The 13,504-nt window shown below is 39.4% G+C and overlaps 1 protein-coding gene across 4 annotated transcripts in view; it reads right to left on the bottom strand.

Annotated features, from left to right (window-relative positions):
* The window catches only part of CAPS2 (calcyphosine 2), a 49,728-nt gene that overhangs the window by 19,578 nt on the left and 16,646 nt on the right, over positions 1-13,504 (bottom strand). For 3 of the 4 annotated variants that reach the window (XM_010828888.1, XM_010828891.1, XM_010828890.1), the window contains 3 exons: positions 10,118-10,240; positions 8,300-8,367; positions 3,061-3,180 (listed from right to left, as the gene is read on the bottom strand). In XM_010828888.1, coding sequence (XP_010827190.1) covers positions 3,061-3,180; positions 8,300-8,367; positions 10,118-10,240 — 311 coding nt within the window. Of the gene's footprint in view, positions 1-3,060; positions 3,181-8,299; positions 8,368-10,117; positions 10,241-11,263; positions 11,452-13,504 lie in introns of those variants that run through there. The other variant, XM_010828892.1, reaches the window with a different exon arrangement.

Raw genomic sequence — 13,504 nt, 5'->3', positions numbered from 1 at the left:
TGGGAATATCAGACCACCTGACCTGTCTCCTGAGAAATCTGTATGCAGGTCAAGAAGCAACAGGTAGAACTGGACATGGAACAACAGACTGGTTCCAAATAGGAAAAGGAGTACGTCAAGGCTGTATATTGTCACCCTGCTTATTTAACTTATATGTAGAGTACATCATGAGAAATGCTGGGCTGGAAGAAGCACAAGCTGGAATCAAGATTGCTGGGAGAAATATCAATAACCTCAGATATGCAGATGACACAAACCTTATGGCAGAAAGTGAAGAACTAAAGATCCTCTTGATGAAAGTGAAAGAGGAGAGTGAAAAAGTTGGGTTAAAACTCAACATTCAGAAAACTAAGATCATGGCACCTGGTGCCATCTCTTTATAGCAAGTAGATGGGGAAACAATGGAAACAGTGACAGAATTTATTTTGGAGGACTCCAAAATCACTGCAGATGGTGACCGCAGCCATGAAATTAAAAGACACTTTTGCTCCTTGGAAGAAAAGCTATGACCCACCTAGACAGCATATTAAAAAGCAGAGACATTACTTTGCCAACAAAGGTCCATCTAGTCAAATCTATGGTTTTTCCAGTAGTCATGTATAGATGTGAGACTTGGACTATAAAGAAAGCTGAGCACTTAAGAATTGATGCTTTTGAACTGTGGTGTTGGAGAAGACTCTTGAGAGTCCCTTGGACTGCAAGGAGATCCAACCAGTCCATCCTAAAGGAAATCAGTCCTGAATATTCACTAAGGACTAATGCTGAAGCTGAAACTCCGATACTCTGGCCACCTGATATGAAGAACTGACTGCTTAGAAAAGATCCTGATGCTGGTAAAGATCGAAGGCGGGAGGAGAAGGGGACAACGGAGGATGAGATGGTTGGATGGCATTACCAACCCAATGAGCATGGATTTGAGCAAGCTCTGGGAGTTGTGATGGAGAGGGAAGCCTAGCATGCTGCAATCCATGGGGTCACAAACAGTCAGACAGGACTGAGTGACTGAACTGACTGATACCCATAAGAGGAACTAAAATGAAAAATATAGATAGTTACCAGTATCTTGTACAGATACGGTGCCACTAGCACCTTCTTACTGCTACTGGTGGGAGTTTTAATTGTAGCAACCACTTTGGAAGACTATTTGACAGTATTCTTTAAAGCTGAACATATGCATAGTAGATGGGCCAGCAATTCCACTTCAAAGTGAGTACTGAGCAGAAATGAGTACATATGCTCATCAAAAGGCATGCACTAAAGTTTATGGCAGCACTATCCACAAACTGCCAAATGTCCACCAACAGCTGTGAGTAAACAAACTGTGGTATATTTATACAATAAAATACTGTACAGTAAGGAGGATAAGGGACAACTACAAATAACACAGATTAAACTTGCAAACGTAACGTTAAGCAAAAGAATTCAGACTCAGAGTCCAAGTTTTGTGAGTTCATGTAAATTCATAACCAGACAATAGCAATCTACAATGTTAGGATGGAGAGGCTAACCTGGGGCGGCAGAGGAGCTGGGAAGTAACTGAGGGGCAGCAATGGTTTCTGGGGTGCTGACCTGTTTCTTGGTCTAGGAATAAGGCATAAGTTTTGTTCAGTTTGTGAAAATTCCTATGCTGTACATTTAAAATGTGTAAACTTTGTGAATGAATGTTTTATTTCTATAAAAGTTTACTTTAAGAAAGACAAGTTTAGACATATGGTAGCTGAGTGATGGCCCCTGAAAGATACTCATATCCTAATCTTCAGGTCACATTAATTAATTTACACATGATAACAGGGACTTTGCAAATGTGATTAAGTTAAAGATCTGGAGATGAGAAGATTAACCAGGATTATACAGGTAGGTTCAGTGCAATCACAAGTGTTTTATAAAAGGAGAGCAGAAGGATATGTGATACCTACAGAAGAGGAACAGCAGAGTAATAACAATCCTCTGCTTTGAAGATGGTGGAGGGACCACAAGCCAAGGAACAAAGGCAGCCCCTAGACACTGAAAAAGGCAAAGAAGCGATTCTTCCCTAAAGCCTCTGGAAGGAATGCAGTCCTGTCAGCACCTTGATTGTAGATTTCTGAACTCCAGAAGTGGAAGAGAATAAATGTGTGTCGTTTCAAAAATACTATTTGTGGTAATCTGTTACAGCAGCAATAGGAAATTAACGCATGATACCTTCAAATATTTAAAGGTATGGAAACTTCTAGAAAATACGATAAGGCTTCTAGAAATAAGATAAGAATGAGACAAAAAGACCTAAGTTATAAGAAAGTGAAGTCGCTCAGTCGTGTCTGACTCTTTGCAACCCCGTGGACTGTAATCTACCAGGCTCCTCCATCCACGGGATTCTCCAGGCAAGAATACTGGAGTGGGTTGCCATTTCCTTCTCTAGGGGATCTTCCTGACCCAGGGATTGAATCCGGGTCTCCGGCCTTGCAGGCAGACGCTTTAACCTCTGAGTCACCAGGGAAGTTATAAGAAAGTACTGACAATTATACCAATCTGAAAATATTAAAAAACTGCTCTAAGAACTGATGGGTTCTCTATTCTATTAAATCTGAGGCTAAATGTCAATTATCGGTAAAGTTGGTGAGAACTTTCAGTGGACTGCACCAGCGAACTATAAAAATCCATACCAAACCGAGTACTTTGTACTTCATAAAGTACTTGCTACTTTGTACTTCATAAAGTACAAAGTAAAAGGCAAAAAGTAATATTTTTTAAAAAATACTAATTTTGAATACATTATGTCATAGAAATTCAGCCAGTATATATTGTGCATATACAGATGTCTCAGTTACTACATTGTGTCTTTTCACATGTATTGCTGCCTGAGTTTCTGGCTGTCACTCCTAAATTATAAATAGAAGATCTGGAGGGCAAAGTTTATCCCAGTATCTTAAAGTGACAGAACTGGGATCTGAACTCCAAAAATTCCACTTTCCTTTATACAGAAAAGATAAAAACACAAAGGAAAAAATTTCCATTAGATACAAAAGTACATTTGAAAAATATAACATACTACATCCTTATTTTATATAAAAGCCTTCTTACTTTGTTTCATGCAGTGTTCTTTTCCTAAATCGAATAGGTGCCAGCTTTGAATCTGGAAGGATATGAGAAATTTCTTGCTTCTCAGAGGTTAAATTTTGCTCTGGATCACTGATTACAGCCCTATACAGGAAAACACAACAGTCTGACAATTAAATATTATAATGAAATGCTCTAGTATTCACATATTTATAAGCAGTTGGAAAAACCCATATACAAATGCCAATTTATACTACTGGCAGAATGAATGATCTATCAGATATTAAATGAACAAATTTAATAATTAAAAACATCATACAAGTGAATATTCTTATCTATCTCTTTTTCCATAAGTATTATCTAAAAATAAATCGAAATTTCTGAGAGGATTTGGAGCTTCAGGTCTTCCTCTTACTATTCTTTAAACAAAAAGACACTGTGCCGACGACTTCTGAATAAAAGACAGGAAGTATGTAAGCAACCATATGGATTTCTGGGGTGGGGAGGAAGCATTCCAAGCGAAAGGGAAAATAAATGCAAAGTACCTGAGACATCAGTGACTCTGGTATGTTTTAGAAGGGAGGAAGCCAGATGGCAAAGCAGAGTAAATGAGAGAAGTAGGAAAAGGGGTCCAGTGTCTAATGGTGGGCAAAACATGCAGGGATTGGGGAGAATGTGCTACTGACCCCAGTTTTTTAGCACTCCTGATTCACACCCTTGGCATGCCCTCATTATAATGGTAGTATACTTTCTTTGGCTTTAAGTTTAGCCATTGGAAATGCTTTGGCAGCGGATGGCTCTGCTGATCTGACCTGAACTAATTCGTGCAAGTGTGGGTGGTTTGGGAATCTGTTCATCTAGGATAATTGTGGCTAAGTGGTCCAGCTGCATGTAGGGAAGGACTTTCCTTTTGAGAACAAGTGGGTTAACCAAGCTAACAAAGATGGCAGAAGCACAAAAAAGCAAATGGAAACATGAGGTTTTTTAAGGATTAAACTCAGAATTAAGCCCACTGCTTTTGGTCACATATAATGGGCCAAACTAAGTGAAAAGTAATAGCTACTCAGCCAAGTCTAGCCTGGACAGCTGACCTGAAGACACATGAGCATTAATTAATGACTACTGTTTTAAGCTACTAGGTTTTATAGTGATAGGTAACCAATACATGTGCATACTCGGTCACTTCAGTCATGTCTGACTCTGCAACCCCACGGACTGTAGCCCACAAGGCTCCTCTGTGCATAGGGGTCTCCTGGCAAGAATACTGGCATGGGTTGCCTTTTCCTCTTCCAGTGGATCTTCCCGACCCAGGGACTGAACCCTTGTGTCCTCCGTCTCCCGCACGGCAACAGATTCTTCACCCACTGAGCCACCTGGGAAGCAACCGATACATAGGTCTTACAGATTTTATTCTGATTGACATGGATGTTACTGGAAGGTTTGATGTGGCTTATGTTTTTAATGGACTCACTGGCTGCTAGGTTGAGAATAGACCAATTAGGGGCAAATGCAGGTACAATGAGTCCAATTAGAAAGTGTCTGAAATAATCCAGGAGACAGGAAATGACAGGGTGAACAGGGAGGGTGGCAGCAGAGGGGGATAAATTTATTTTGATGGTAGACCTGAGTTTGCCAATGAACTGCATATAGGATTTGAGTGAAAGAGAAGGATTAAAGGCATTAACAAGATTTTAAGCCTAAATAACTTGAAGAATTATTACAAATAGCTGAGAAAAGAAGCAAAAGGCAAAGGAGAAAAGGACATACCCATCTGAATGTAGAGTTCAAAGAATAGAAAGGAGAGATAAGAAAGCCTTCCTCAGCGATCAGTGCAAAGAAACAGAGGGAAACACTAGAATAGGAAAGACCAGAAATCTCTTCAAGAAAATTAGAGATACCAAGGCAACTTCTCATGCAAAGATGGGCACAATAAAGGACAGAAATGTATATGGACCTAACAGAAGCAGAAGACATTAAGAAGAGGTGGCAAGAATACACAGAAGAACTATACAAAAAAGATCTTCATGACCCAGATAACTAGGATGGTGTGATCACTAACCTAGAGCCAGACATCCTGGAATGTGAAGGCAAGTGGACCAGAGGAAGCATCACTATGAACAAAGCTAGTGGAGGTGATGGAATTCCAGTTGAGCTATTTCAAATCCTGAAAGATGGTGCTATGAAAGTGCTGCACTCAATATGCCAGCAAATTTGGAAAACTCAGCAGTGGCCATAGGACTGGAGAAGGTCAGTTTTCACCAATCCCAAAGAAAGGCAATGCCAAAGAATGCTCAAACTACCGCACAGTTGCACTCATCTCACACACTAGTAAAGTCATGCTCAAAATTCTCCAAGCCAGGCTTCAGCAATACATGAACCATGAACTTCCAGATATTCAAGCTGGTTTTAGAAAAGGCAGAGGATCCAGAGATCAAATTGCCAACATTTGATAGATCATCGAAAAAGCAAGAGAATTCCAGAAAAAAATCTACTTCTGCTTTATTGACTATGCCAAAGCCTTTGACTGTGTGGATAACAATAAACTGCAGAAAATTCTTCAAGAGATGGGAAGACCAGACCACCTGACCTGTCTCCTGAGAAACCTGTATGCAGGTCAAGAAGCAACAGTTAGAACTGGACACGGAACAACAGACTAGTTCCAAATCAGAAAAGGAGTACGTCAAGGCTATATATTGTCACCGTGCTTATTTAACTTAGATGCATAGTACATTATGAGAAATGCTGGGCTGGATGAAGCACAAGATGGAATCAAGATTGCCAGAAGAAATATCAACCACCTCAGATATGCAGATGACACCACCCTTATGGCAGAGAGCGAAGAAGAACTGAAGAGCCTCTTGATGATAGTGAAAGAGTAGTGTGAAAAAGTTGGCTTAAAACTCAACATTCAGAAAACTAAGATCATGGCATCCAGTCCCACCACTTCATGGCAAATAGATGGGGCAACAATGGAAACAGTGAAAGACTTTATTTTGGGGGGCTGGAAAATCACTGCAGATGGTGACCCAGCCATGAAATTAAAAGACACTTCTCCTTGGAAGAAAAGCTATGACAACCTAGACAGCATATTAAAAAGCAGAGACATTACTTTGCCAACAAACATCTGTGTAGTCAAAGCTATGGTTTTTCCAGTAGTCATGTATGGATGTGAGTTGGACTATAAAGAAAGCTGAGTGCCAAAGAATTGATGCTTTTGAACTGTGGTGTTGGAGAAGACTCTTGAGAGTCCCTAGGACTGCAAGGAAATCAAATCAGTCAATTCTAAAGGAAATCAGTCCTGAATATTCACTGGAAGGACTGATGCTGAAGCTGAAACTCCAATACTTTAGCCCCTTGATGTGAAGAACTGACTGCTTAGAAAAGACTCTGATGCTGGTAAAGATCGAAGGCAGGAGGAGAAGGGGACGACAGAGGATCAGAATGTTGGGTGGCATCACTGACTCGATGGACATGAGTTTGAGTAAGCTCTGGGAGTTGATGATGGATAGGGAAGCCTGGCGTGCTGCAGTCCGTGGGGTTGCAAAGAGTTGGACATGACTGAGTGACTGAACTGACGGACTGAACTTGAAGAATATTGTTGCCATGGAAGAAAACTAAAGAGGATTTCATAATAAGGGAATGAAAAAGAACAACTTTCAGAAACCAAAGTAACATTTTCCAACGTTACTTTGGGATTTGGATTACGGCTGCATCAGCATATAGATGGTTACTGAAGACCCAATACTGGATGAAATCACCTAGAAAGTAAAAGGAGAAGTCCAAGAAGTAGAAGTCCTTGTGTATTCCTGTGTATAAAGATAGGAGAGGTGAAGACGAACTAAGACAGGAGGCTGAGGATTGGAAAGTAGGAGGGTAAACCAGCCATGTGTGGTATGCCAGAAGCCAAGGGAGGAAAAAAAAAGTGCTTCACAGAGAAGAAAGTACTCAACCCTGTATATGGCACTGATGGGTTGAGTAACTGAGAAATAGGTAATTGCCATTAACCCAGCAATATGGACGCCACTAGAAGGAAATGCAATGTACTCCAGTGTTCTTGCCTGGAGAATCCCCGGGACGGGGGAGCCTAGTGGGTTGCCATCTATGAGGTCACACAGAGTTGGACACAACTGAAGCGAGTCAGCAGCAGCAGCAGCAGTTATCTTATGAAGAGACACTGCGGTGGCATTTTGGGAGTAAAAATGTAAAGTCAGTTCATGAGGTAATAAAAGGGCAAATACTGAAGACTGTAACAAAACTGTGTCAAAAAATTAACTAAGAAACAGGTATATAGACTATCATTCTTTCTCTCTGCCAACCAACTAAGTAGTTAACTTTTTCAAAGCTAAATTTGAGTCTTACCTCTGCTGTGAAGACTTCCTAGACTATCCCAGCCTCTTCTGAAATCCTGCATTACTTACATATTCATGCAATTTAGCACAGCAGGTATTGAAACTTTATCTAGTTTTCTAAGGGTTGTGAAACTTTACGTTAGGCTTTAGAACTCTTGACAATCCCACAGTTCCCAAAGTGCACTGAGTCACACTCGGGTGTCACAGGGAAGTCAAAGGAACACCGCTGGACATGTTTAGTTTTTGAGGGAAATAGTGATACTTCATTATTGTGGCATACCACAAAAACTACTAGCTCCAAGTAATTCACAGCTTCAGCAAAACACCACATTACACGCCGTCAATGAATGATATTACATCTTTGCAAAACTGGCTTTTCTACAGTTGCTGTGATAAAAAGCAGGGGCCAGGTGGGCTAGAAAGTGAGAGTGGCAGCATTCCATCCAATTCTAAGATTTGAGAGATTATTTGTCATCCAAGAAGTGCATAGTGAGTAGCTGCATATTTATGAAGGAAATAAAAACATTTTTTCAATTTGTATTATTTTTTCAGATGACCATTAAGTTATTAGGAAGAAAATATTTACTAAGCTATTTAGACAAAAAATACTTAGTAAATAGAACTGTGAAGTATTTCTGTTGGGCAAGGAGTCTGGTGGGAAAAAAAAGTGCAGTAAACAGAGAAAGTATGGAAACCTCTGAGTTGACCATTCCAATGCAGATGTCATGTATAAAAAGGAAATGTAGGGGAGGGAGGAGGGAGACCTGTGGCGGATTCATTTTGATATTTGGCAAAACCAATACAATATTGTAAAGTTTAAAAATAAAATAAAATTTAAAAAAATAAAGATAAAAAAATAAAATAAAAAGGAAATGTAGTGAATGTTTTCTGAATGGATCTCTATTAACGCTTGCCTGGATAAGTGGTCTATCATCACTTGCTCTGCAACCATCTGTTTCTTCTTCTCTGCAGCCACAACATCCTGAGAAGAGAAAATGAAGAAAACGCCATTGTCCATAAAGCAGAACAATACTATAGTTAACACAAGAGTCCTAAAACATAAATTAAACATTTCCAATTTCTTTCTTAGAGAATACCATATCATCTTTTCCCAATGGCTTCCCCAGTGGCTCAGCCGGGAAAAAATCTGCCTGCAACACAGGAGACACAGGAGATGCGGCTTTGATCCCTGGGTCAGAAGATCCCATGGAGAAGGAAATGGCAACCTGCTCCAGTATTCTTGCCTGAGAAATCCCGTGACAGAGGAGCCTTGCAGGCTACTGTCTATGGGGCTGCAAAGAGTTGGACATGACTGAGAGACTAAGCACATTCATATCATCATTAATAAATTTGAATTCCAATTATTTAATCTAAAAATACATTTATTTGCTAAAATGTAATGCCATTAAAGTTTGGTGGAAATCATCAGTGATTTCCATATCAGTCAGACAATGGATGTAAAACCCAAAAGCAAGCGAGAGAGGTGACATTGATGAGTATAGAGTCCATGGAGAACATGCACCCTGGGTGCTGACATTTACCGTGACTTATACTTTGGAGGAAAAGTCAGAACCACCCTCAAAAGTCAGAACCACCCTCAGGCACGTTGACTTAGAGAGCTGTGTAAACAGAAGGCAGATTAGAAGCAGAAATCACACAAATGCAACTGGAAAATGACAAAGTAGATTCTGTACTGTCTGAGCCACCAGGGAAGCCCCAAAAGAGTATACTTTAGAAATATACCAAAATAAGCCTTGTCTGGGACACAACTTTGCAAGGAACATTTTTTAATTTTTCTATAACCCTGGTAATACTCCTTTTTCTATTAAGCATAAATATCTATATAATAATAGGCATATAAAATAATGTACATGTGATTTTTAATAAACAAACAAATTACCAACTTGGGACATCTGCAGAAAATCAGTCCACCTGGCTCAGAGATTGATTACGTCTTGCTGTCAGTTCAGAATGGATTGATTCAGGATGATTGCTATCCAAATAAAATCTATTTTGAATATCCACTCAATGATAACGTATCTAGCTAAATCCACATTGCTTTATTATTATTTAGGCTATCAAAAGCAGAATTTTCTCAGTTTTAAGCCAACACACATTGATAGCCCATCAATCAATTACCGGTGTACCTGAGGTATTAATCACCTGGGGGTGTCTAGGGAGCCAATGGCCTCCAACTCCAAGCAGCTTGGTCTGCATACTCCAGGACACTATAGAAATGCTATAATTATCTATTTGTACAATAACTAGTCTAAGTAATACTCATTAAGAAATCTCATTCATTTTGTAAAAAGTATAAAGTTAACATTGAGACTAGGGCTTTGTTTCCCTTTTCCTAAAGAAAAATTACATTATCCCTGCCCTTCAGTTTTATTAGCTTATGATTTTCAAAACAAAAAGATTATCCAGCTACTTTTTTGTGGGGAAAGGGGTGATACCGGATTAGCCCACTATCATCGTGGTCAGTTAACATTCTGAACAGCGTAAACCAAATTTTTACAAACTTCCAAAGATGGAAGATGACTTTTCCACAGTAAACATACCAAACGTCAATCCATGGTAGAAGTGAGGGCTGAACCCGGCGTATTAATGACTATTCACCTCAGTCCAACTTCAACTGTTGGAATCATTTCTTCAAATTTAAGGCTGCAAAACTTCGGAGGGCAAATTATCTTAAACGGTTTATCAAATCAATAAAAGTACCAATAACTTACAGCATCAGATTTTCCTGTACTCCGTTGGAGAATGTGAGGGTTGGCTGCATAACCCAGCTGTAGCAGGGCTTTCCTGTCCAGAGTTGTCAGATCATCTGTGATGGCTTCTGCACCTTGTACACACTGGATGTGAAGCAATGAGTGAGCCCTCATATGCATGCTTAGAACATTTGCTTTTAACAATATAAAGAATAAAACAATGACTGGATACATCAGATTAAGAGTATAGGCTCTGATAATCAGACCGCCTATTGAATCCAGCTCTCTCACTTTGTAGCTAGATGACATCTCTGTGCCTCAGTTTACTCATAAGTAAAATGGCAATTAATTGGTAACTGTTTTGTACTCCAAAAAATGATTAAATGAGGTGATATATGGGCAACACATTTCAGAAGTACCTGACATATAGTAAGCATTACAAAAAAAATAGCAACTATTATAACTATAATTGTCCATTTGAGTCTTTGTAAAGTTTATAAATATGGGCATGTCATTCATTTATAAAGCTAAGTTCACAAGTAAAATGATACTAATATATGGATGTATCCTTTGAGATTGTTAAAATCAAACACAAACAGAAACCAGCCTTAAAAATTCCCTGAGCAGACAATACCAGTTTAGTCATACAAGCAAAGCTTAATTTAGCTTATTTTACGAGACAAGTGAGACTAACTTGACCAGGGTTACTTCCTGCTTATGTCTCTAGAAATCATAAGTGAAACTTACACTGTTCCCCCAAACTGATATGAAGTAACCACTAACCCATCCCTTATCATTTAAGAAAATTCTGGTATTAAAACCAATCACTGTGAGGCATCAACAGGCACTGCTGCCACACTATGTAAGCTGCTTTATAACAATAGCTCCCTGGGTCTCTTTCCATGTGTAATTTGAGTACTTCCAGTTCAAGAACTGACCGTTTGGTGTGTACACAAAACTTTTACTAATTACTGCTTTGGTGATTCATCGGTTTTATGTCTGCTATTTCTGAACTTTTAACAACATTCTAAAGAGGTAAATGCTAAATTTTTCTCTGAATACTAGATGTGTTTATATGAGCTTAAGAAAATATAATGCTCCAATAGGATGACAACTTATCAAAAATGTAATAGATTACAAGTGTATCTCCCCAGGGCTTGTTCTTACTTCAGATTTTCCTTGAAAGGTCACATTTCATCTTCATAGTCTTCGCTGTCTCCATGACCTTCGATTGCTACATGAAACTTTATTATACATTTGTTTATGATCTGTTGCCTGCCTCTCCTGTTGTAAGTTCCATGAGGGCAGCAACTTTGTCTGTCTTTTTCATTGCAGGATCCCTGGTGCCAGAGCAGGACCACATGAGGTTGGCACTGTATCCAATGAGTGAATAATGAATTGTAAGTGTGTACTACTGGGAAATAAATTTATGAGGATACTTTATAATTTTATTTATTTACCCACTAATATCTGTTTTTCCTAAGTAGTGATTTGACACTCACCAAAAAGATGTTTAACATATAAGGTAAATTTAAGAAAGATTAAATTAACAGACATGTTTCAGTATAAGCCAGGTTCTGCATTAAGTACAGGTTGGAGGAAACTTTCAAAAGCATCTTACTTTGTTTCAACTTGTTTTCAGTCTTTTACCCAAGGGAAACTGTGGCATTTCCACTTGGCATCTCAGATTTAACCTCCCCAAATCAGACTTCACTGTGATACCCCCCACTCCAGTTAATGAAAAATACACCCTTTAAATTGCTCAACTCAAAAAGCCTTAGCGTCATCTTTCATCTTTCCTTTCTCTCAAGCCTAAAACCAATCCATCACCAAATATTCTGAGCCTTACCTTCAGAAACTGTCTAGAATCGAAGTTCTCGTTGTGACCAGTTCTTATCCAAATCTGCTGCAACCACCTGGGTCCAAGCAGGCATCCTTATCTCTTGCCTGGATTATTGGGATAGCCTCCACAGTAAAACCCATTCTCAACAAAACGGAATAGAAAGTAAAGTCCTGAAGTGGTCTACAAGACCTCTCTGATCTGCCTCCCAGCCTCCGCTTCCCTTTAACTCACTGAAAAAATCTCCTCCCACCTCTCCCTTGCTCTTCTCCCTCACCACACTGCTCTTAATATTTCTTAAATACTCCATGCCCACTCCTACTTCATGACACTAAGAGTTTCTTCTAACTGGCTTACCTCTTACCCCTTTTGAATGTGCCCTAAAATGCTACCTTATGGAAAAGATCTTCTCTGATGATCCTGTACAAACTACAACCCCAACCTTGGCTTTCCAAGTTTCCTTTACTCATAGTTTTTATCATCATCTATCATATTAGAGGACTTCCTGGTGGCTCAGAAGATAAAGAATCTGCCTGCAATGCAGGAGATCCGGGTTCCATCTCTGGGTCAGGAAGATCCTCTGCAGAAGGGAATGGCTACCCAACTGATTCATTCATTTATTCTTTTTTTTTTCTGCAAGAGCAGGGACACTTGTCTGTTTTAGTCACTGACTTATCATCAGTGCCTGGAAAGGTACCTTGCATATCATGAAACATTAGAGAACTATTTTTGAAAGAATGAACAATGAATGAATTAGTAGGTGTTTTGTCTTTTTATAGAGTTGGTGAAAAAAGGTATATGTGCAAGGATCACACGCTAGTCATGCTCAAAATTCTCCAAGCCAGGCTTCAGCAATACGTGAACCGTGAACTTCCAGAGATTCAAGCTGGTTTTATTTATTTATTTATTTATTTCTTCAAGCTGGTTTTAGAAAAGGCAGAGGAACCAGAGATCAAATTGCAAAAATCCACTGGATCATCAAAAAAGCAAGAGAGTTCCAGAGAAACATCTATTTCTGCTTTATTGACTATGCCAAAGCCTTTGACTGTGTGGATCACAATAAGCTGTGGAAAATTCTTCAAGAGATGGGAATACCAGACCACTTGACCTGCCTCTTGAGAAACCTGTATGCAGGTCAGGAAGAAACAGAACTGAACATGGAACAACAGACTGGTTCCAAATAGGAAAAGGAGTACATCAAGGCTGGATATTGTCACCCTGCTTATTTAACTTAGATGCAGAGTTTATCTTGAGAAATGCTGGGCTGGAAGAAGCACAAGCTGGAATCAAGATTGCCAGGAGAAATATCAATACCTCAGATATGCAGATGACACCACCCTTATGACAGAAAGTGAAAAGGAACTGAAGAGCATCTTGATGAAGGTGAAAGAGGAGAGTGAAAAAGTTGGCTTAAAACTCAACATTCATAAAACGAAGATCATGGCATCTGGTCCCATCACTTCATGGCAAATAGATGGGGAAACAGTGGAAACAGTGGCTGACTTTATTTTTCTGGGCTCCAAAATCACTGTAGATGGTGATTGCAGCCAGGAAATTAAAAGACACTT

The sequence above is a fragment of the Bison bison genome, unplaced genomic scaffold, assembly GCF_000754665.1.
Source record: "Bison bison bison isolate TAMUID 2011002044 unplaced genomic scaffold, Bison_UMD1.0 scf7180017864497, whole genome shotgun sequence".
Taxonomy (NCBI): Eukaryota; Metazoa; Chordata; class Mammalia; order Artiodactyla; family Bovidae; genus Bison; species Bison bison.
The sequence above is the reverse complement of the archived record's forward strand: the minus strand, read 5'-3'. Positions and strand labels throughout refer to the sequence as shown.